The 24,138-nt window shown below is 46.4% G+C and overlaps 2 protein-coding genes across 2 annotated transcripts in view; one reads left to right on the top strand and one right to left on the bottom strand.

Moving 5' to 3' along the window:
• LOC119381715 (transient receptor potential-gamma protein-like) overlaps positions 1-14,073 on the top strand; it is a 28,831-nt gene extending 14,758 nt beyond the window's left edge. Inside the window, 11 exon segments of the mRNA XM_037649481.2 lie at positions 443-525; positions 528-594; positions 1,852-1,991; positions 2,132-2,247; positions 3,129-3,386; positions 5,465-5,660; positions 5,759-5,953; positions 6,085-6,126; positions 6,831-7,014; positions 9,186-9,691; positions 11,379-14,073. Coding sequence (XP_037505409.2) covers positions 443-525; positions 528-594; positions 1,852-1,991; positions 2,132-2,247; positions 3,129-3,386; positions 5,465-5,660; positions 5,759-5,953; positions 6,085-6,126; positions 6,831-7,014; positions 9,186-9,691; positions 11,379-11,792 — 2,201 coding nt within the window. The 3' untranslated portion in view covers positions 11,793-14,073.
• A 4,874-nt stretch (positions 14,074-18,947) lies between these two features.
• On the bottom strand, positions 18,948-23,338 carry LOC119383281 (xyloside xylosyltransferase 1). The gene is made up of 2 exons (XM_037651349.2): positions 22,272-23,338; positions 18,948-20,823 (listed from the first exon to the last, which is right to left on the bottom strand). The coding sequence occupies exons 1-2, from the start codon at positions 22,731-22,733 to the stop codon at positions 20,053-20,055; spliced, it is 1,233 nt and encodes a 410-aa protein (XP_037507277.1). The 5' UTR covers positions 22,734-23,338; the 3' UTR covers positions 18,948-20,052.
• Positions 23,339-24,138: the final 800 nt, after the last annotated feature.

Raw genomic sequence — 24,138 nt, 5'->3', positions numbered from 1 at the left:
TTATCGTCGATTGTCGTATACATTTGGCAGCTACCATTCTATTTCTCGAATTGCAAGCGCTGTGGAGTTTATGCCGTGGCTTATGTGATAATAGCATTTTCGCTGTACTATGCGCGCTATTTTTGTGTATACGTGATAATTGTATGCACCATAGCCATCAGGGTATCATCACCCGACACCTGGAGTAGCAATCTAGGCGACAAACTAGGCTAACTTATCCGGAATTTTCATTAAAGATTATCTATCTATCTATCTATCTATCTATCTATCTATCTATCTATCTATCTATCTATCTATCTATCTATCTATCTATCTATCTATCTCTTGTTACGCAATGTTTCTGCAAGCTGCAGTTAAGTACGCGTTCGTAATGGGGTTTACGTGACCGAATGATGATAACGTGTGGAAATGACGCGGGCAACGGTTTCGCTCTCTCCTTCAGTTCTGCTGATGCTGGCATCGCAGCGCATCGAGACCGTCGTGGTTGAGTGGTTTGGAACAGACGAGATGAACAGAAAGTGCGCAGTGACATCACGACCAAAAGAGGAGCAAGTCCTAGCATAGTCGAGTGGATTATTCTGGCCTGGGTGATAGGTGAGACACAAGTACTCCCCACTTTTTTCTCCCCTTTTTTTCTTTATCTTTCTTTGTAGCTTTCCTCTTGTTTAGAGCATCACCTTAAAGGGACACTAAAGAGCAAAACGATTTTTCTCGCATTAGTAAAGTAGTCTTCCACGATACCAAAACACCACGCTTGCTGCGAGAAGACGCTTAATAAGCGAGAAACGCGCAAAAAGAAAATACAGCTGGCGACGCCACCTTAGAATTCCCGCACCATTTGCCGTGACGTCATATATTTTTAACGGCGCCTGCTTGGGCCTACGTAGTTCCTAATCAGTTAAATCGAAGTACATTGTCCTCTTAGGGGGCCATGGCCCCCCTAAGAGGACAAGGTACTGTCAAGTCTCTGCAGAGACTTGACGAGTTTGCGGAAATTTCGTCGAACCAGTGGCGCCAAAACACGTTAAATGCTCTTCGAAACCTTTTACGTCACGAATTACAAAGTTCGGCGCGAAATTTAAAAATGAAACTTTGAACTTGGTTTTCTCTTCTAATAATAAACCGATGGAGGTGAAATAAACTACACAAGAGTTCTCCGAGCCCACTTTATCAATCTATACCAATTCATTGTTTCTCTTTAGTGTCCGACAGCTACAAACAATGAAAAATCAAGCCACGTATATATACTGTACTAATACAGAGTGCGGCAGCATTTGTCATTGTTCGAGCACACCGCGTGCATTTTAATGGCCATCAGGGCGTTTTCTGCATGTCAAACTGTTGAAACGTGCACTGAACGGCCTTTCCTAATTCTGATAAGGGCATAAAAAAAGATGTACATCTAACACACAAGAAATCTTAACTGCGCTTTCGACATTTCGCGAACTTGTCAGACAACACGTTATAGTCCACCGTGGTGGCAATCTTACCATGCGACATTATTGAAAAAGTTAGAAAATAGAACTTTTTCATTTATTCAATTTCAGATGGACTCGGGAAACCCGGGCAGTGAACTGCTTTCACTAGTATTATAGTAAGATTCAAATGAAAACATTTTGCCAACATGCGAGTGCTTCCCATAATTGAGTCTTTCGCTGCACTCTTTACTGTTAGCCCTTTATATTTCGTCAAGGTTGCTATCGCCGGACAGTTTAGAAATTCATTATGGTACTGTTGTTCCTGCACCTATATCATTTTTCTGCCTTTCTTGGTATTCTTTTCTATAATTGTCATTTTCTGCATTTCCCCATCATCCTCTCTCTTTCCCCGTCTCCCCATTTTTTTTTTCAGGTTTAATATGGAGTGAAATGAAGCAGCTATGGGATCTGGGTCTTATAGAATACGTCGGTGACATGTGGAACATAATAGATTTCATAACAAATTCCTTGTACGTCGCCACCGTTGCACTACGGGTGATAGCCTATTTACAGGTGAGGCAAACCGTCATCTCGGCCCATTCAAACTCGCCTATTGTGTCCGCATAAAAATATACGCCTTTATCGCATTGACCTGCCGCTCATACTCCGCGTTTCTCTCTTTCTTTTTTTTTTTTTACTTCCTTCGCCTACAGGTTCAAAAAGAGATTGCTCAGAACACTGGGACCGCGTACCTTCCCCGAGAAAAATGGGATGCCTGGGACCCCATCCTGATCGCCGAAGGCCTTTTCGCCACAGCCAATATCTTCAGGCATGACTACTATTTCTCGAACATTCACGTGTGGTCGCCCGTACGAGAAACATATTGCTCCAGCGATATCGCGGATACCTCCCCGAGGCAGGCGTGCCGAGAACAAGCGCTGCGTGCAGCTCGCTAAACAGGGCGCCTTATTGTCTCTTAAATCTTAAGCTCACGCTTTTCTTTGCTGCTGCTTCTGCTGTTGTTATGACCTTAAGAGAATGGATGTTCAATCTCATTACCTGATGTAACGCTCGAGCTGCTGAGAAAAGTAGTATAAGATAAAGTCATTGTCAAAAAAAAAAGGGAAGAAAATGGCACCCGCGCTCACGATTCTTGTTTTTTCTTTCCTATAACTCGGCTTATATTAAGCCAAAGTTCTTACGTGAATACCTAGCAATCACCCGTAATGGCGGAGAGACTTGCCGTTCCTGGTATCCTTATCTTCCACCGCCCGGGGTCATTGCGCTTCTTCGCGGCTGACGTAAACGAGAATATTTGGACTATTGGCTGATATCAGGCTTCGTTCCGCGTTACTGTATATTGCGTAATAAAGAACTCTTTTGTCCTTATTTACAGATTTTTTTTTTCGAGTAATCTTAAGAGGGGTGTTGCGAGATTCGATATATGAAAAAAGCGGGACTGGCAACTCGAAAAACTTTTCCGCCGCGCTTTCACAAAGGGAACCGTAGGAGTTTGTGTGGCATTTATTGGAGGTAGGCAAAGACATAGCAGTGTACAAACATTAAGTTATTACGCTGTTATAAGCGGGCACAGCCAGCAGTATCCAGTATTAGCCAACGGTTAGCCAGAATCCCAGTGCTAGTACAATGCGAGTGAATACGGTAGGCTTCAATCAAACCATACACCATATTCTTCTCTCTGTTTTGCAGCTCCTTGAAACTGGTGTACATCTTCTCGGTGAACCCTCACCTGGGACCCCTGCAGATCTCCCTGGGCCGCATGGTCATCGACATCGTCAAGTTCTTCTTTGTGTACACCTTGGTGCTGTTCGCGTTCGCGTGCGGCATGAACCAGCTCCTCTGGTACTACGCGGACAGCGAGCGCCAGCTGTGCCACAAACTCAACCGCGACGGCGCGCCGGTCAAGAGCGACCACAGCGTCTGCTTCACCTGGAGGCGATTCGCAAAGTCAGTTCACACATTGGATGACGCTGCAGTGAGCGTTTACACCTTGTCGTAAAATCAAGGGGAGCACAAGTATCGATGGAAGCAGACGGTGACGAAAACGTTATGCGGAAAGGAAAAAGGGAAAATGAATCGGAGGAAGAGTGGCCTTATTCCGAGATTTCGTTGGCTGATGCGGCCGCCCTGGCTCTTTCCGGACGTGCTGGTCCTCGATGGTAGAGCTGGAGAGGCCTGCCTCCTATCATTCCCACGTTGGCGGCTCTTTAGTGTCTGAGACACGATTAGCCTGGCAGGACCATACCATACGGCATAGAGATCTCGCGTATCACAAAGGGATTTTTGTGTATTCACTCCTACATTAAACCAATTAAACGCTGCAATTAACATTAAGCCGCCCTCACTAGTTTGTAATGTTTTCATCGAGTCGGTATTTCTTTTGAACAGCTATCGTTAGCCTCTTTATTAATGGCGAATTCTGTTTATATGCTCTCGGAGGCATTGAAAAATGTAAAAAAAAAATGCGGTTGGAACATATAGCTGGTACACGCTTTAAGAGCGAACAGCTCTAGAAGCAAGTCAGTAACAAGAATAGCACACAACACCAGCGCGCTAAATAAAAAAAAATTGTCATACAATTTTGCTTAGAAATCTGGCGATGGTACCACAGAGGTATCACGGGTTCTATGAAAGCATGAACCAAATACGGATTTTTAAGCATGCAATGCTGTTAGCTCTCGTTGTTGGTGGCATTCAAGTGACCTTGAGCCAAAAGCCAGCGCCGTTATCCGGGCTCGCACACGGGAACATGTGGTCACTTAAAACGAGACATCCGGAAACTTAAACGAAAACATATGGGCACTCTAACGAGATCACCCGGACATCGTTGGAGAACGAAACGAGACATCCGGGCAATCAATCTAAAAGTTTTAAAAAATGCGGTCTTTGGCAGTCCACCCCTCGTACAGGATTACATAAGCTAGGTAAGGTCTAAACAAATTACAAGAACTATTACTTCAGAGTTATTCTTAGTGTACGCTCCAGGGTGTCGGAAAGAAATGTTTTTTTCGCTTCGATTTTAGTTTTGTTTCACCGAAGAAAGTTCCGCTCTGTTTCTGTTATGGAACGAAAAAAAATGTTTCGTAATGATTTGTAACGGCTTTTATTGTTGTGCAAACATTTTAAGTAAGGTAATGATAAAAACATAGTACTTAATTTTCCCTTAAATGAATTACGATTTCTCTAAGGAGGCTGAATGCTTTGCTTCAAGGGAGTAAGCATGATTTCAGAAGCAGCACGTCATCGAGTGTAGTCTCTGATAATCCAGTCCGCTGTTCTGATAAAAGACATTTCAGCGCCGAGAATGCCCTCTCCAAGCTGGCTTCAGTTACTGGCACACCAAGGTCCACTTGCGTTAGTATGAACAGCTCCGGTTGCCACTCTTTTCGCTTTTTGCAAAATTTCAACAAGTCTTCACTTTGGAATCCCTGCCTGAGATACGCGCCAATATACTCGAACTGTCCCCTAAGATATGCGTTAACGCTCACGTTGCATGACCTCGGCTGTTCCCAATTTCCGTTTTTTTTTTTTTTAACCGAAGCCAAAAAAAAAAGATATTTCGGGTTCACTCTGGAAAATGCCTGAGGCCCGAGTACTTAAATTTAGGTGTGCGTTAAAGAACCCCAGGTGGTCGAAATTTCTGGAGACCTCCACTAAGGTGTCCCTCATAATCATATCGTGGTTTTGGGACATTAAACCCCAGAAATTATTATTATTATTATTATTATTATTATTATTATTATTATTATTATTATTATTATTATTATTATTATTATTATTATTATTATTATTATTATTATTATCATCATCTGTTTCACTCCGGAACGAAATAATAGACATAGTTTTGGTTACGCTTTCGTTCGGATAAAAAATATCGGTACTTTTTTTTTTCGTTTTTCGTTTTTGGTTTTCGTTCCGTCCCGACACACTGGTACGTTAACGCTGCCGCTGAAGCCGTAATTTCTTGTACACTGAAATGTATTTTTTTTCTTCTTCTGATCGTTGTGTGCCAACGGTGTGCGCAGCCTCTTCGAGTCATCGCAGACTCTGTTCTGGGCGAGCTTCGGTCTGATCGACCTGGACAACTTCGAACTGTCGGGGATCCAGAGCTACACTCGCTTCTGGGGACTGCTGATGTTTGGCTCCTACTGCGTCATCAACGTGGTCGTGCTCCTCAATCTACTCATCGCCATGATGAACCACTCCTACCAGATGATATCGGTATCGTGATAGCTCGCCTTCTGTTATACCATTCGTTGCTTCGCCCAACGCTGCCGTCACGGAGCTCACTGCGGCGTCCGCGCTTGGCCTATTCGCAGGAGCACGCAGACGTGGAGTGGAAATTCGCCCGGTGCAAGCTCTGGATGAGCAACTTCGAGGACGGCGGTACGGTCCCTCCGCCCTTCAACGTGATCCCGACTCCCAAGACCGTCAGTTACTTCCTCCGATGGTGCTACCGCAAGCTTTGCGGCAACTCCCGGTCGGCAAAGAAGGAACACCTCAAGACTATCAGGGTACGGCTTGCTGCCACGATCGAATTGATACTTGCGCGCATGCGCTCTCAAGCGAGTGTTTTCGTCGCTATACTTCTCGCGAGTGCGTTACCCTGTTGACCTTCTCCCACCATGTATGTATTTGCCAACAGAGAAAAGCCAGGCAAGCCAGCGAGCGAGACATGAAGTACCAGGTGAGGGCTTACTTATATTTTTTAAGGTAGATAATAGAGTTGAACCTCGTTACAACGAACACTGATATAGCGAATGATCGGTTATAGCAAACTGAGTACAAACATTGTTTGGTCACGTTTTATGCAAGTGACATTGTTTCTTTTTATAACAAAAGCAAAAACGGGAGACCTGCTGTTATATCGGCTATAACGAAGAAATATTTGGTCCGCGCCAGGCTCGAAATTGGAAAGGTAGCATAAAAGGCAAAATAAAGATTTAAAGTCAATACACAACCACTTTAATTAAATCCGGTTGTGAAATGTGAAAAGCCACCAGACGAAGATCACATCCTTCTTCATAAATGTGAACGCAGACCTTTTTTGCCAAACAAACCTTGTTCTGTTGTAATTTTATCTTCTCATGATGCAGTCTATGTAGTTTGAAATGCCGCAAAGAGACAGGTTAGGATTACCTCGTTTATAGTGGTCTTGAATCCTACAAGAATACGTTTTTGTATCTATGATTTTTGCGCGAGCCTGACTGCCGATTTATTAGAGGCCACTTCTATCTGTTATGTTACAATGAATATCGGATATAACGAACTAGTCGACGGTCCCAATGCTACTTCATTATAACGAGATTCGACTGTACAAAGCTAGACAATGCCGCTTATGCGAAGTGGTATTCATAACCGGTCGCTGTTTCGAAACCGCCATTCGTGCAGACTATCATGCGTAATCTGGTACGGCGCTACATCACAAGCGAGCAGCGCAAGGCGGACAACCAGGGGGTGACGGAAGATGACGTCAACGAAATCAAGCAAGAGATCTCGTCTTTTCGGTACGAGCTACTCGAGGTGCTCAAGATTGGCGGCTTCAACACCTCTGGGGCCAGTGGACAGAGCCAAGGTGAGAGTCCCACGAACCGCTTTCATTGCCGGATCTGAGCAGCCTATGCAACGTAGTCCTTGCGATGTGAAGAGGTTGCACCGCCTGCAGAAATCACAACGTTTGAGACGTCTTTCGCCCCGCCTTTTTCGTGTGCGCGCAGCTCCGGCGTATTGCGTCATCGAGTGCGGGCCCTCACTGCAACGCGCCTTGGCTATTTGAAAGCGTCAAACACCAATTGTTTGTTTATTATTACCTTGCTACGATTGTTGTCGCGGCGGTGCCAGTGTTTCGTCAAGCTTGTAAAATGCTCAAACCGCGTGAACACAGGTTATTCGATTTTCACTCGCGAAAGGCAAGCAGTCACAAAAAGAATTACTGCATCCGTCGTTCGTAGAGTTGAAATAGCAGAGAGTAACCGAAGCAAGATGATGCACGCACCAGGAACAACTCCATGCAGGACCCGAATTCACAAAGACACGCACACACGAAAATCTATAACGCTAATATTTTTCGTAAGAAAAAGCTTCGGTCATCTCGATGCTCTACATACCATTAGCGAAGGTGGACGATCAGTGGCTAATATAACTTACGAAAGTAAAGCTTTGTAAATATAGACCCAATTTTTTTTGCCTTTTTCATGTCAATGCTGCATATAAGATTCGGACTAAGATATCACATTATGGCTAAGATCAGGCGTGGCTGCAGGTTGAAGCCAGAACTACAGTACTCAGGCTTCTGCCAATTACATTTCTTCATAAAAAGCTCCTCGTGTGCAAGCGGCGAATGTGACGTAGCCCAGAGGAAGCGGTAACTTTTAAGAAGTCTTATTAACAACAAATCTCTGCAACAAAGTCGGTGAACACATTTCCAGTGCGCAATAAACATCGGAAGTTATCAGGCCAGATAAAACCATACTTTTTTTTTCACTCAGTATACTATTAATATGGCGGTATATAAATATACCACAGCGACGCTCGGGAACTCCGGCATATGTGTGGCGTAAATTTAGAAAGCAGGGTACGTTCCGCTTGATTTCTCCAAAGATTGCGAACCCTGTTTGTTTTCTTTTTTGATTATTTATATCTCTGTTCATTTTAGTAGCGCCACCCCTGCACCGTGTCTGCGCACTAAAGTGTTTGTAAAAATACGAGAGAGTTTTGTTATCACAATTTTACAATGATCACCGTTATATACGTGAAATTAGTTGCGACAACGTACGTCGGTATGCTAGTTCGTATGTGGCTCTTAAATATAACCAGCGCAGGAAAATGATCCAAACAAGGAGTCACTAAACGGTGCGCTGTAGCTTTGTCCCGCTTCTGACTTTTTCTTTATTATGTGAGCTCTCGGACGCGGCTGTATATCAGTCAGCATGGGATACAGTACCCAAACTAAAGCTGATGACGTCTGTGTAAACAGACTGGATGGTTTAAAGTTCGTGTACCTTTTCCGACCATTTATTTTCTTTGCTCTCGTATTTATCGCGCGTCTACGGTGTATCGGTATCAACGCATAAGCTAAGCGAGGAATGCGACGTCAATTTCACTTCGCTAATTTAATGCGACATTTTGCCAAGAGAACTGCTTTTTACTCTAGCTCAATCTTGAGCGATGGACATTGGTATCGCAGCATTGTGGGAACCCACGCGATGATGTTTAACTGAAATGAATATTTCTGGACGGAGTACATAATATTTCTCTAGTTTCTCGTGTGCTTCTTAGTACTACCTGAGACATCTTTGTACACGGAGACGTTGATCGTGTGATGTGCTGTGCAGCATACGTATGCGTTTTATACGAACCTACGTGCCTCACTGAGGATTGTAGAACTTACCACACCACATAATCACAACAAAAACATGTTACGCCTTCCGTAAGATCGTTTACTGCATTTAAAATCTGCGTAGATCCCTAAAACTTGTTTATCTAGTAGCGGTGAATCCCGTGCGGTTCGCTGAAAGATGCTGAGCATTAATTGTCAGTAAGAGACAATTAATCATTTCATTCTGACCCTTATTCAGAATGACTGCGATCACTGCAGATGTTGTCAGTCGTCACTAAGATCCCGTTTTCAACAGCGGGCTCTTCTTTCCTTCTCTCTTTCCCGCACACACTTAGATATCTAGGCTTAAGGTATACAGAGCGTGTTGACAGTAGGACCACTGTACAATGACGTGTACCGTGACGCAGGCATTGGAGGCAAGAAGGGCCGCCAGCGAGAGCGCCGACTCATGAAGGGTTTCAACATAGGCCTCATCGAGGGCTCCGTGCCGAGCCCGCCCGAGATCAACATCGAGGAAGTGACGTCACGGAAGTCACCCGTCTCTCGGTTGGCCCGCCTGGCGCGCCTCGCCAGCAAGAACAAGGTGAAGCGCGGCCGCTGGGGCCACCTGGTGGAGGCCACGCGCAGCGCCCGCGCGGCCTTCTCGCGCAGCCGCAGCGAGGAGACGATGAGCTCGAGCTCGTCCGGCTCGTCCGTAGGCCCCAAGGGGGGCGACTCGGTCTGCAACTCCGAGACGTCGCTCTCCATGCGGGGCCGCATCTCGCGCAAGTTCGGCACGCTCACCTTCAGCCGCTCGCGGCTCGCCTTCTTCTCCGAGCACGACTCGCTCCGCCACTCGTCCTCGGAGAAGCGCCGCGCGCACCGCACTGTCAGCGCACCGCCCTCGTCGGTGCTTCCGAGGGCTGCGATGCAGGTACCACCACCACCAACCCTTTTACAACAACGTGTACTACACCAGTGCTGGAGCGGAAGCTTCCGCATCGCCTTACCGGTTAAAGTGAAGCCCAACCTTTATCTCGGAAACGTGCTCTCTTCGGGAGGTGCCTGCTTAGATGTAAAGTTGCTTCGCTCTGTTAATGTAAACGCCAGGTTAACTATAAAATAAGAGATCGTTGCTCCCGACGAAAGTAGGTTATCGGGAGTAGTATTGACGACTTGATCTCTAATAAAATTTGCCAAGAATTTGAGGTTTCTTGTGGAAACTAGTGACGTAAAGACACACATTGAGCAGTATCTATTCGGAAAATTGTGCTATATTAAACTTGTAAACGCTCCGTTTTCTTCGCTGAGCGTTTTATTCCGCCCCGACAAAGATGGCGGCCGCCGCCGCCATCTTAGGCTGGTGTCGGCTTCACTATTGAGGCACTGTTTCCACTCCAGCGATTCTTTTTAAACCTCCTTGGTGTACACAGTCATTCAAGTGGTCATGCGCGAGCACTGCCTGTCAGAAGATGCGCTAAAGCTGGATTCACACTACGCGGATCGAACCACTCAATGACTACGCGCAGAAGCCTCACTGTTCAGTGCGATCGAATCACGCTGCACACAAGGGCACTGGAGTATATCTACATGTAGTCCGATTTGCTACGGCTACTTGAAAATGACTGCCATAATCAGCTATTATGCCTGTGGTGTGAACCTCGCTTGTGCCACCTTAATGACAGACAAGTACAACATATCAGTGTCTCCACCTATAGTCCTTGGCGTGGCGAAAAGACATCTACGTAACACAAACGAACAAGCAAGGGACAAGCACCAATGTGATTGTCCCTTGCGCTCCATTCGGCTGCTAATTGTTGTGTACATTGCCTTCTTACAAGGTGTCGTTCAGAAAGCTCTAACTCGCAAGAACAAGGCCACAGTAACCACAGCCAGTTCACTCATTGTATAAACATAATCCTTAGGAACTGATGAACAGAAGTGCAGAGGTGGAGGCGGAGGTTTGTAACAGGCTTAGAATGACTGCCAGGCATCTACATGAAGCTTTTCAGGCAGCCGTATCATGAGGATTGAAGTGTCGACAGACATTGAGAGGCGTCTAACTGTTGCTTCGGCTCCATTGCGGATAGGTGAGGTTCATCACAGTACTTGAGCATTTCCCTGGAGACGGATATGAAGACCCACGTTCCAAAGTTTACAGAGCTAGTAGAAAATCAACTCAAAGGTCTTTTTTAACGAATTTATTCTAATTTTTTTTCCTATCATGAAGAAGCTTGTTGCTCCGACAACATTACACCATATCAAAGGGCTCAACAGAGGAAGGCAAAAGGAGTACGATGTTTCACTTCTCGTCATTGTCATACTTGCTGGAGTGATTGCTTGCGTACTGCTGCCTATGAATCGCCTACTCGTGAAAGCCTACATCTACGAAATATCCCAAGAGTTTAGCGCAGATTTACGAAGACGCGACAAGACGACTGGGGACACACACAGGCGCTAACTGTCAACAATTCTTGAGAGTTAGCGCTTGTGTGTGCCCCCGTTCGTCTTGTCCCGTCTTCATAAGTTTGTGCTAAACGCTTAGTATATGTCGTACCTTCAAGGCGAGAAGTCAGCCCTTGCTACATTTACGAACCTCTGTGTGACATTAAACCGTGCAGGCGGATCGCCAGGTTGCAGCCGATGGCGCCTCGGGCGGCGGTTCGAGCAACGTGCTGGCAGCCGAGTGCAAGCTGTCGCCCATTCCGAGCTGTGCCAGTTCGAAAGTGCCCACACCGAGGAACTCTATAAACGGCACCCTCGAACCGGACGGGGCCTGCATCGCCGGCGGTGCCGGCGACTACGTGGCCGCTGCCGCACTGGCCATGGCGGCGACAGCCGACGACTTGCCGCCGCCCCCGCCGCCACCGACGGAGCCATGCGACCTGCCCATGGTCGTGGTGCAGCCTTCGTCGGAGCACGAGGACGCGCTCAAGGACTCGGACGAGTCGCCTGCAAACGGGTCCATACCGCTTCTCACCAGAGTGTACGGGATCGAACCCGTCGGCAAGCCGGCCAACATGGGCTGGATATGACCGAGCGTCTCGGGGTCGTCGGCTGCCCACAAGCGCCGACGGCTCTTCCTTATGCACACCATGAGCCTGGACTGACGGTGACCAGAGGAAAGCATAAAGAACAGTGGCTGTTACGACGTCAGGCGTGGGTGTCCAGGCGCTTCACGCGCACAATGGCGCCTCTGTTCCGTTCTCGCTGCTGGTGTCAGTTCGACGTGTGTTCGACATCTTCCTTTAGCTGCACTATTCTTTTTTATTAGCGGACAGGACTTGCATACCGTCAACATTTTTTCCTCTCGCTTCTTTTACCAGATTTGCCTGTTTTGAGGTACTTAGTGTGTACCTACGACAGAGATTCAGGATCATTAAAGTGTTCGAATGGGTGTCAAAGAAATTGCGGCGCTCGCGAATGCAGTTCATAATTACGGAATGCGGGGAGATAAGTAAATTCGTCGGCATAGGATGGAGCAGGCTTAAACAGGCCTTCGTTATGACCTCGTAGCTTGTGGCCTGCGGCTTACGTGTTTGATAGGCGATGATAATAGTAAGTTCGCTGACTCATTTTTACGTTTATCACCTGATATTTCTATGGAATACGCTCGACCACGTGGGAACAGGAGCGATTCGATTACTAGTCGAGGGATTCAATTTGGATCTGCACTTAGTGTTGCTAGGGCAAAAGGCGGAACAGATCGATAAGCTCGACGCGAGAAACAGAAGCCGCCACCCCGCCTAACCGCAGGACCGCCTGTCGGCAACTTTCACCAGTTAGCAAAGTCGACACTCCCGTACCGTCATCCTCTGCACGTCATAAAAAGAAAGAGCTCTTCTTCAAGCCTGCTGACAACTCGACTGGCAACGGAGTAGAGCTGTGTACATATACCCTGGTGGATACGACTAGTCGAAGACACGAAAAAAAGAAGTGTGCCGAACTAAACTGTGAACTTTGTGCCAAGCCATGCCAAGCAGCAAAGAAGAAACAAAAAAAGAAACGACTTTGGGGCCTCTCGAACGCTTTTTTTTTTTCCTTTTTTGACGTGTACCGTTTTCGCGAGTGAACCGGACCTCCTATACGTTACCAGCGAGTTTTGCCGCTGTGTTAGTTTAGTGTTTTTCCTGTTTGTCTGTGAACGGGACTCACCGTTAGAGCTGCCGCCTGTTTCCGTGTTCCTTGCGGGATCGATGAAATCTTGAAGTTGAAAGTGGCGTGTGATTGAGTTTTGCGTTCGTGCATCGCGCGCGTTTGTTTGCTCTATGGGAAAATGCTCGCTGGCGTATTTAGTATACTCTTAAGCGTGAAAACTTTGCGGTCGATATGTACAGCTTCCTCTCTTGCAGTTTCACTCGCTCTATTTTTATGTAATTGCGTGCTGATTGGTCACAATGATGGTTTGTTCATCACCTCGAAACTGTGCACATGGCAGAGCCCTAAAAAGCGTTTGTTGGAGCTTATAGTCGCGCTATGCTGGAATATTGGCATCAACCTACGCCTTCATTATACGTTGATCGCGCCGGAAACTTCGTTAACTGTATACAATTTGACCGATGTGACTGACGGGAGTGCGGATGTTACACATTTTGATGTTTGTTTGATTGTTTAGTTTTGTTTCTCTTAACCCCCCAAAGAAATATGCATTACGGCACCAGATTTTACAGACAACGTTGATACCAGAGCGTTGTGCATCACGATATACCAACCGAAATTGTATGCGAACGAACAAAATTCACGAAACGTGTCGTCTTTCTGCCACTTGGAAGGAAATGGAGGTAAGGCTAAAGTATTCGGCGAAACTATCTCTGCAAGACATGTGCACTATTTTAATGATGTTCGATTTCACCTCAGCACGGAAAAAAAAAGCTCTTTAGAGACATAACTTCTATAGCGACATTTGTCAGGGTAGGCATAGACCATAACGCGTAAAATCACAGAAGTCTTGTTTCAGCAAGCTCTCGGCAAAAAGAAACAAATCGTGAACGAATTTCGATGCACTTGTTTTTTGCCTCACACTAGCGTGTATACGGTGAGCTGACACGTATTAATGTTCTGTGCAGGCATCCTACTCAGGTTCATTTAACCACTTCTTTCTTATTTACTATTGACGTTCGCCATCTTAGGAGAAAGTGTCTGTAACTAGAAAATAATCGAGGGCAAGTTATCCTTCCTTGTCAAAGGACCACAACTGCGTTGTCAGCAATCGCGTTCGTCAGTACTTTCATTTTTGCCGGGTACATGCTTCAGGACGCCAGCATGCGGTAACAATGCTACATGTGGCCGCATATAGTTTTTGTTTTCTCTAGAATACATAATTACAACGCCCGTCCCGATGCAATTTCTTTTATGTGGATTTAATGTTGTATGTTGTTGTTGTTGTAAGCTGACAAAGCAGGGTGAATTGCCAAAGTATTTATTTATTTATTTATTTATTTATTTATTTATTTATTTATTTATTTATTTATTTATCTATTTATATATATATTTATTTATTTATTTATTTATTTATTTATTTATTTATTTATTTATCTTACTTGTTTATTTATCTGTGTTGCTCATTTCATGAGAGTGCCAATCGTGTTATAGGTAGTCACGTGATTTCCCATGTTACAAGAGCGAATTTCGAGCGTCCCTAAACAGAGAAGCGTCAGAGTTTTTGTTTTTTTTCTTTCTTTAACAGTGAATCGGCCTTTAGTGTTCCTAGATGGAAAGAAAAAGCGTTCCGGAGCTTCGCGTCTTCAAGACGTGACACTCGTGACCGTGTTTCCAGTTACCTTCATCGGGCTCACACAAAAAAAAAAATTCTCGTATTTACTACCGTTCATGATTGTCTTGACGCAATGTACTTGAGCAAAACATGTGTGCTTCGCAAGTGATGTTTGTTCGTTGTTTTGAGACCGTAAAACAATGTATTCGCGTCCACTCAACTTTTCCAAACGGCCGTGCCATGTACGGAGATGCCAAGTTGATATTGTTTCCTTTCACAACGCTGTTGTTGCATATACAACCGGATTGTTGCAGTTGTTGGGATTATAAACATTGCTTCACGTGCGCCGCCTACCTCCTTACAGGCAAAAAGGAACAAAAAAAAGAAAACTCTGTCCACGGTTCAACGAGTTTTCAAAGCAGAACGCCAAATATTCCTTCAATCCCGATACATTTTCAAGACATATCCCGCAATTTGAGTAACGCCCCCAACATGCGCAGCTCGTCGCATTCACATCGACTCTCCCGCGTAGCGGAATATTTGAACTAATCACATTTATCCTCGCTTGAGCGACGAAACGCGAATATACCGTGTTATTCAGCTCACTGCCCGCGTCGCGAAGGAAACAAAGTCGCGATTAACGAATGCTTTAGCCGCTGCCCGAATACCAGCATCCCCGCTGTAATATTGAATACAACAGACACGCCTGAGCTTCTGTACAAGTGCCACTCGTAGCACAAATCTTTCCCCTTTTCTTCACAAGATATAACGAGCCGCGAATCGCACTGAAAGGACTCGGGCGCTTGAGTTCCTTCAGGAGAAGTAGCGTGGATGGATTGACATAGTCAAAACATAGCGCCGTTCTCATTCAGCTTTGTACAAAGCTTCACAACACGATTTTTTAAATCTAGACTCGAAGCATCACACCAATATATTTATCTAGACTGATAGACCACTCCTAACGAACTGGGCAAGTTTAGCAATTGACGGTAGTGGTGTAGATATCAAGCGGCTTTAAAAAACAACGCAAGACACGCTGGAGTACGAGCTCCTATTTTTTGCGCGTCCGGCAATGGCCCCTTTACGCTTGAACAAACAAGAGATCGTATACTTAACCTCCCTGCGAGCGCCGCGTGCCCATGGATACTTGAGGTTATAAAAAAGTTAACACCGTAGTGGGTATTAGGACTACAAGGTTCTGCAATGCATCAGAAGGCTATAGAAAGTCGAGCTTCGCCTTACACGAGCTTAGTTCTGGACTATTTTTTAATCCATAGATCCCGTGCTACGAATATAAAACTCAGCACTCGCATTGAAGACGGAACTGTTCGAATAGGTAGCTACTGAAAACTTCGACGTATTGAACTTAGGGTATTTAACACTTACGTAGCACACTTGGCTAGAAGTTTGTCCGGCTATCTACATTCTTTCTTCTAACTCACAGGTAAAGAAAAAAAATTGTTAAACAAACAACAACTACGTAGGCGCACAATACGTAAGCGAGACAACTTAGTCGCAATCTCTTTTGATAGTCGATATTCGAAACCATTCCCAGCAACGATAATCGAAAGTGCCACCACAACTCGTTCTAACCTTTACATACTCGTTCGTTGACGGCTGCTAGCATCGCCGTTAAATCTTGTGACCACGCTCAGGTTGAGCTCCAATCCACCTCGTTTCGCCCAAACCTTACTCGCTTAAACTCATTTTACTTTACTAGCGCTGAATTATTAGTGGTGTAGAATCGGTGCAGGCGCGACGTATCTTCTATATAGTAACGCGCAGCCGCTTCGCCTCGATAAGGCGGTGTTTGGCCTGAACGGTGTACAGTGCTTACACGTGGGAAACCTGCCCATCAGTAGTAGCCTCGCCAGCTGAAACTACGCAAGATATCTCCAGACGTACAGTGCTCTCTTAGAACAGGTATTTTTATCGATCGCGTATAGAGAGAACTCGACCCCCTGCAAGGTAAACAGCTCGCGAATAGACGCGTCACGTCCTTGCAGACTTAATGACCACGCAGGACGTGGTCCCTTTTTCTTAGGTATTAGAAGCGCCTTAGTGTCGACACGGGTTCTCCGGGAGAATTCTAATAACTCGCCATTAGCATGAATCGAAAGAAGCTAGGAAAAAATAAAAACTTGTTCAGAAAAAAAGTGGTTGGGCCAGACTGCAGGCCGAACTGCCGTCTCTAAATTCTATCTCCTTTGTATGCGCTTAAAAGCAGCGGCGTTTATTACGGATTGCCAACGTTCACGAAACCCTTTTCTAGTACTTTTCCTTTAGCACGTTCTCTTTTACGTATGGAGTGAAAAATGAGCTGGCGGTATATTTCCTTTCTGAACACTTCCAGCCAGACTTTCATTCTATGCAAAAAGAAAACATTGTTATGCGCCGCAGTATCGTAGCGTAGCCGTTAATCAACAGCAAATATTTTTCTCACGAAGCTATACCCAGGACCGTTCGTCTTCTAAATTTGTTGTTGCAGATTGATCCTCATTCTTCCCTTTTTCCTCTCTCTCTTTTTTTTTCGGTTACGGGATCAGCGGAGTACCTTGTCCAAACCACCCCCCCCCCCCGGCGTCCCTTTCCCCAGCCGAAATGTACCCTCGCGTGCTCGTACGTGTTCTGCATCTGACATAGTACAACGGTGTCACGTGGCTAATAAATAGCCATTCTCTCGTAGCCGAAGCTACGTGTGTGTCGGGGACATGCGGTCGCGTTTCGGGGCATGTATAGGTTAATCCCTAGCACAGGCGATCGCAAGCGCCCCTCTTTAAGGGCTCTCATTTTGGCTTTCTGAAATATGCGAAGCATATACTTCGACGTGCAGAGAGGTACACGTAGCTCGTTCTAATAGTGTTCTTTTTTTTTTTTTGCACACCCTGTAATCATGCATACGCGTTCGCTCCCAAGAGGGGGCTCCAAATTAGTTCGCAGGCACTTCGGGTGCTTCGGGAATGTGTTAAACGGCCCCTATAAGCCACTCCGAGTTCAAAAACGAGAGCGCAGTTTCTTTCTCGCCTTCAGTACCCTTGCTACAGGCGCTGTCTCCTCCTCGCCACTTATTCCTTCATAAAACACGTGGACACGGTCAGCACTAAGCGTTGAGCCTTTCAGGATTTCGAGCTTTCTGGCTACACGCTGTTGTCTACGCTTGCGCAGTCGAAAACGCACAAAACGAAGTGAAATCAGGTGATCGCGCACGATAGTCACGCGAGACAAGGCAGAAGTGGCGTGCGACTGCATGGCAAAGCAGGGTAGCAGACAATTCGCAACTGATGCCCCTCGTATATGGACCAGTCGAGTGCTTATTTCATCATGACGTCACGTGAACAGGCTGCTGGCGTCACGTATTGTGCCGAAGAGACTGGAAACGCCGGGAAAGAATAAAACGTTCGTTCTTTGTATTTTCACAGATTGTTAAGGGGCCCTTTAATGCAAAACAATAGGTTAAAGCAAAGGAACGGTTTTCGAAATACGTGGGCTTTTTTTTTTTGGGGGGGGGGGGGGCGCTCCAGAGTAGTAACTATTACCAGCGGCGGCGGCGTCGACGGTTAAAGAAAAAGCGCAGAATGAGCTATGCCTACGTATATACACAAAGTCTCAACGCGCGGGTTCCTCGCCGCCATAGTCCCACCATTTCATGCAGCGATCCGTTCATTTTGCGTGTGTTGCTAATCCTTCGCAAATATAGGCAGTAGGTTTTCAATGCACGCGTTTGTTTCAAGAGTACACCGCCTTAACGCACTCATTGGAACAAGAGAAAAAGTAAACCACGTTTTCGAGCCTGCGATGATTTCTCTTGAAATTGCTGCACTTATACTAGGTGACATGCGACGCCTATTTTGGAAAGGTAAATTTCAAGCGGTGTGTGTTTGCGATACGATGCTGCATTTTGTAAAGTTACGCTCAGATAACTGCCGGTTGTAATGATCGATGGTGTAAAAAAATAAAATTTAAAAAGAAACCTACGGCAAGAACCTTCTGTCCAATCCCGGGAGCTTCAAAATTACGCTCCTTTTTTCGGCATCACGCACGATGTCATGGTTTATGTTTTTATTGCCAGAAAATTCGGTAACCACCACATGCCGCTATAATTCTGCTTTTACACTGATTGAGCAGTCACTAATACATGCGCCGACGCTGGCAGTTTTGGGGAAGTGTAAAAAAAACAGTAGCTTGGGCTTTTCCCTCATTTCTTTGTTCCGGAGTGCAAGAAAATTGAAAACACCGGTCTCTGTTGGCAGCTGCCAAGGAAAAGTTTGGACGAGCGGAAGCCACTTGTTGCTTCATTTCGCAGAAGCTGACAAAAAAATACGGTAAAGATTGCAGAGTTTGAATCATACTCCGGCCCCATTCCGCTTACTCATTTCCTAGGCTGACGGAAGAGCCTGTGACCGAGATGGATGGGCACGAGAATGTTGGTTATCGCATAATACGAGACTGTGTGGGTTTAGAGTTATTCTCTCGTTGTTTTCTTTTGTGATCCCATCTTATAAGTTTGGGCTGCGAGACGCCAAGTTGAACGAAGCGAAGCATCACCTTGTTCCCACTTTTGCCGTTGCTTACCTGCATGGGAAAACTTGGACGCCGCGATCACTGTGTCAGGGTGTGGAGTACATAGCTTCTCTTTAAAAAGTTTTGTCTGTCTCGCTTCCAAACCATGTACAGAATTTTTGACTGTTCACAAATGTCAAATAAAAAAAAGAGTTCTGCTGATAATCGAATTTCGTCGTGTTTTCTGAGACCGCAGCAGTTCACGAGTAGTGAAAAGGTCGCATGTGTCACTTTATTGAGCAAATCAATATTTCAAGCCATTTCCCCCAATTTTCCATCACTCTTGAAGAAGAGACATGTTATTTTAGCCCCCTCCCTTTTTTTTTTCGTCAGCAGAATTTTCATCCGACAATGCACACTACTAGAACATCATGTTTTCTCGCTCAAAAACAAATTGTGTTTGTAGGACTCACGGAGATGTATTCACATATGTGCGTCAACTTATACGAAGTCTATCCAGCGTCAGAATAACGTAGGTGCGGCTCGGCTTGAAGAGTGTTAAGGAACACTGCACAATGACCAATACAAGTCATTGTTTCAAATGTATGTGACGCTTTATAACGTGCACCGTGTACGCTGAGCTCAAATAATCAGATCGCTTCGTAAGCATTTTACGAGGAACTACAAGCGCTCTGCTTCACACAAGACAGCCATGCACTTCCTTCTTCTCGGGGGTCACCGGATGCGCCGGTGTTAAGTACATTTATTACCGTGTGCCATACGCAGTGATGTGAAACTATAGTAATAGAAAATAAAGGTTGCGTAAAGCAAAGCGACCGTTGGCAGTGTTGCTGTTGTTGCGCGATCTTGATACAAGTCCTGTTTAACACCCTTCGTACCATCAATAGGAACACAACATTCTGCATTCGTCCATAGCCTTACGGTTACGTGCAGACAACACTTATAGAAACACGTTTTGTATTCAGACTAGCCCCAGACGAATGGGGGTTGCTATCATATTGTGACGCGGGAGCACGGGAAGTCTGCATTACTATATACATGGGCACACACGGGTCGTGCAGTCACTGACGGCCCTCTGGAGTCGTGAAGCTCGGAAAGCTTGGGTACAGGTGCAAAGGAATCTTCTTTCTCTTGCGCATCTTGGTTCCCGAGGCGTCCACGCTCCCAGGTTCGGGCAACCTTGCACCACCGTTGGCATGATAGATCCGCACTTTCCCGGGACACCTGTGGTACGCGTCGAACGTCGTCTTATTCACGGTGTGCGACCAACCCGTGTCCAACTGTCGGTTCCACGTGCAGTCCAGCACGAAGAACAGCTCGGGGTACTCCATGCCGACGAGCGTGAAGAAGTCCTGGTGTCCCAGCGACCCCTTGAAGCCGTACTTGGCGCAGATCGGCGCCAGCTTCTCGTAGGTGAGCAGCTCGTTGTAAAGCCTGGACGCCCGCATCGCGGCCAAGTCCATGAGCATGACTCCCGTGTTGAAGCCCTGCTTTCCGGGCCTCGGCAGGCCCACGTCCGTACCGGGGTGCGCGTCGATGTACGACTGGAAGTCGACTCGGTACTGCGGCTGCAGGTCGTGCCCGATGCCGATCAGCGTCTCGCTCTCGAAGCAGTCGAAGTGCGCGTACAGCTTCGCCACGTCCTCTTCGAACTCGAGGTCCAGGTCGATGAACAGAATGCGCGGTACGTCAAACACGCGGTGAAAGATCTCGGTGATGAAGAACATGTCGTCGTTGTAGCGGCCAACGTCTTTGGTGAAAAAAAGCAGCCGCATGAGCTCGATCACGTCCCGGTTGCCCGCTTCCACGGCCGTTATGTTGTAGAGAAAGAACTGCGTTTGGAGGGAGTGATTAGTTCGCAGTAGCCATACCAAAATGATGTTCTTAGTTCATTCACAATTCCTCGACAAGAATGCACTGTCAGGGAATACCTGATACATAGCGCATTGATCAGTTAAAGTGGATTTTCACGGAGCAGAAATGTATGCCCGGGTAAAACGGCTCACAAAAGAACTTGCCTGGTGTCTTCAGAAGTGGCTGCTTGGTACGTTTACTAGCTTTCCAGGTTTTATATACTCGTGATACATAAATACAGTTCACGCTAATAGAATCCCTGAAGTATATTAAATGCATCTGCGTAAATTGTTTTGAATGTCGATGAGATAGCTAGAAAAGGTAACAAAACAAAGCTAAGGTTGAAAAACTGCGTGTTATTGAATGAAGCTCGTGATCCACAGGCGCCGCATGTGCGCGTCGCGAATGTGCTTGGCACGAAAGGATTTTACTGCAGCAGACCATTACTTGCTGGGACCCTTGATGTTACTATAGCCTACATGTAACATACACCGACTTTGGTAAGTCTAAGGCGAACGAAAAACGCCTCATAAATACACAGATCTTAAATATCAGGTATGAAAACTTGAAATGAGAAAATTAGGCAATGTTTTAGGCGGTATGACGAATTTTGTGAACAAACAGTGAAAGGTGGGGTGGATGGAAAGACGCTCGAGTTGCATGCCCACAAAGCTAAATTACTCAAGACTGCAATACTGCAAACACGAGTCCCTCGCTTTCAACCAACGCGAGGGAAAACGTTATGTGAAAATTTTCTGCAATGACTGCATACATCTCTGAGCAATGCTATATGCCAAGTAATAGTATCCCTGAACTTTCGTTTGTGCGAAAGGTTTTTAAATGTATTTTAGAAGAGGTTGACGCGCTTAGGACGCACCGGCTACTTCTTGCGAGGCAGACGTTTTTGTGCAAACTTAGTTTCTTATATACCCATTCTAGATTTTTATTCTACGAACTTGTGTCCACTGTTTATTCACACCAATTAGGCTTGTTTCGTGTCCTTAATATTAATGGAAGGGCATAAAGCTCTGTGATAGATACAAAATGAGTCATTTAGCATTGTTAGTTCACTGAATGTCGATTACAGCTAATTAAGCTTTGTGCCTATAGATGGTGATGAACAAACATTAACTGGCAGAAAGATCCCCCTCCCCCTTTCAGAGCAGGGTGGACCCAACCTAGACATCGGACATGATCTCATGGGCCATAAATATTCTTGAAATGACAAGTTTACCACAGTCCCATAACTATCCCTTAACTTCTAAAGCTAAGCAGCCTATTCATTCGTGCAACTAGCGCAACCTGAACAAGACAACGTCTGTGGCGTCTATATCTTCTTTTTGTGCCCTGTTTGTATGACATTGGTAAAAACAACCGATAATTTAGCAAGCCCATTATCCAAACTGTATTGCTTACAAGTTCTTACCTGAAACTTTCTTTTCGACTCCTCTTGGATGCTGCCCAGCGTTCGGCTGAGTCTCAAATAACTCTGAGGGTCGGCGAGCACGTGGAAGCGAACTGAACTCTTCGTGTGCGCCAGCATGCTCTTCAAGCAGTGGCTCATGATTCGCGTCACCTTCATGTTCCGATACGCCCACTTGGCCACGAACACAACGTCCACCGGCCTGTGAAGAGCAGCGGGAGTTCGCGCGGCCTCGCAAGCAGCGGACGCCGCCGCGTCGGTGATGGTGGTGGTGGTAGTGGTCTGTCTCACCGTCACGATGAGAGGCGCTATCGACGATAACGGCGACAAGTTCGACAGCACTTGGTGCCTGTTGTACTTCGGGGGAGCTCCCGACAGATTGCACCAGATTATCACAAACACGCCGAACACAAAGAGGGAGTAGACGATCAGGCGAGCCGCTATCGAATGCATCTTTGGTCGCATACGCTGAACACGTTTCCAAGACTAGTCGTTTCAGAGCTTCGCGCAGAAGGTTCCTATCGTAGGTGCACTCGACGAATCGGGGCCATCGGGTCCTCCATATCACACTCGTAAAACCGTAAACCGTTGCCACTCGATCGCTTCCTGCGACGGTCCCGCTTGCAATCGGAGACGGCGATGCAATCCGTTGCGATTTGAACGAACGCCGCTCACTCTTCTATCCCTCGAAAACGGCGAAAAGGCGTCGTTGTCGTGGGAGAAGACATCACGAAGGAGTTCGAACAGGTAGATTCGCTATAAAACACAATCCACGCTGTACCACGCAAGTAGTCGTGCGTGGATGATTTCGTGAAAGAGCTTCTGTTCTTGGGGTGGTCTTCTGGAAGCGGGCCGGTTCCTAAACGTCTCGTCAACGCAGCAGCTGGACGATGCGGTAGCTAAGTTCTTCATGGTGTCTCGAGCCTTCTCACGCACGGGCGCGCAATCGACGGCTCGCAGGTCCTCGGCTGAACTTCGCTTTGCGCCAAACAGCTGCACACTGGGGAGAAAGTTGGGCGCATCTCTCTTCGAAAGTGCTTCGGTGGGCGAACGCGAGATCGCCAGTGACGGCGGATCCTCGTGCGTGACCGACGCCAAGGAACGAGACCGGTCGGGCCCTACGACGGTAAACCGGTTCGACGCGACCTTCTTTCCTCGGCACCGTGCGGAGGCGCCGAAAACGTCGGCGGCGTCGACTGCCCACAGCGCTCACTTTTTTTTTTTTTTCGCCGTCGGCAGGGAGGCAGGCGAACGGCGGCGGACTTCCGCCGTCTACCGCCCTTGTCAAGCGAGCCACGCCAGGTCCAATGACCGACTTGACTCAACGGCAAACGTGAAAAAGAGACTGAGAGCGAGCGAGCGCATGCGCGGAATGCGAGGCACTCTCAATTAGGCTGATGCGGACCTTGCACTTTTGATGAGGTTCGTCTCAGAGTTTGCAAATAGAGCGTTTTTTCCCTGTTCACGAACGTTCCACCCGCAGCCTTATTTTCTTCCCCCGACGGACGACACGTGCCCCACCGGGCTATTAACAAGACAACGTCGTTTATCGACATTCCGTTAAATCTTATGCGGACTATACAGTACAACCAGGATTTATCGAACCTGAAGGGGATGACAAAAAAAAAAAACTCTACATATAGGTGATTTGGCATACAGAATATTTTATATATCGAAAATATTTAAAGAGGGTTTTACAGCTGTTCAATATACACAATAATTCGTTAAACGCAGGTTCGACTGTACACCCCCATATTGAGTCATGCGCTATGATTAAACTGTGTCGCAACAACGTGGTATGTTGTCTTGGACTTCACCGACTACCGAAACCCACAGTTATCCAATCACAGCATCGTCAGGGCAGGCCACC

This window comes from Rhipicephalus sanguineus, chromosome 2 (assembly GCF_013339695.2).
Source record: "Rhipicephalus sanguineus isolate Rsan-2018 chromosome 2, BIME_Rsan_1.4, whole genome shotgun sequence".
NCBI lineage: Eukaryota > Metazoa > Arthropoda > Arachnida > Ixodida > Ixodidae > Rhipicephalus > Rhipicephalus sanguineus.
The sequence above is the reverse complement of the archived record's forward strand: the minus strand, read 5'-3'. Positions and strand labels throughout refer to the sequence as shown.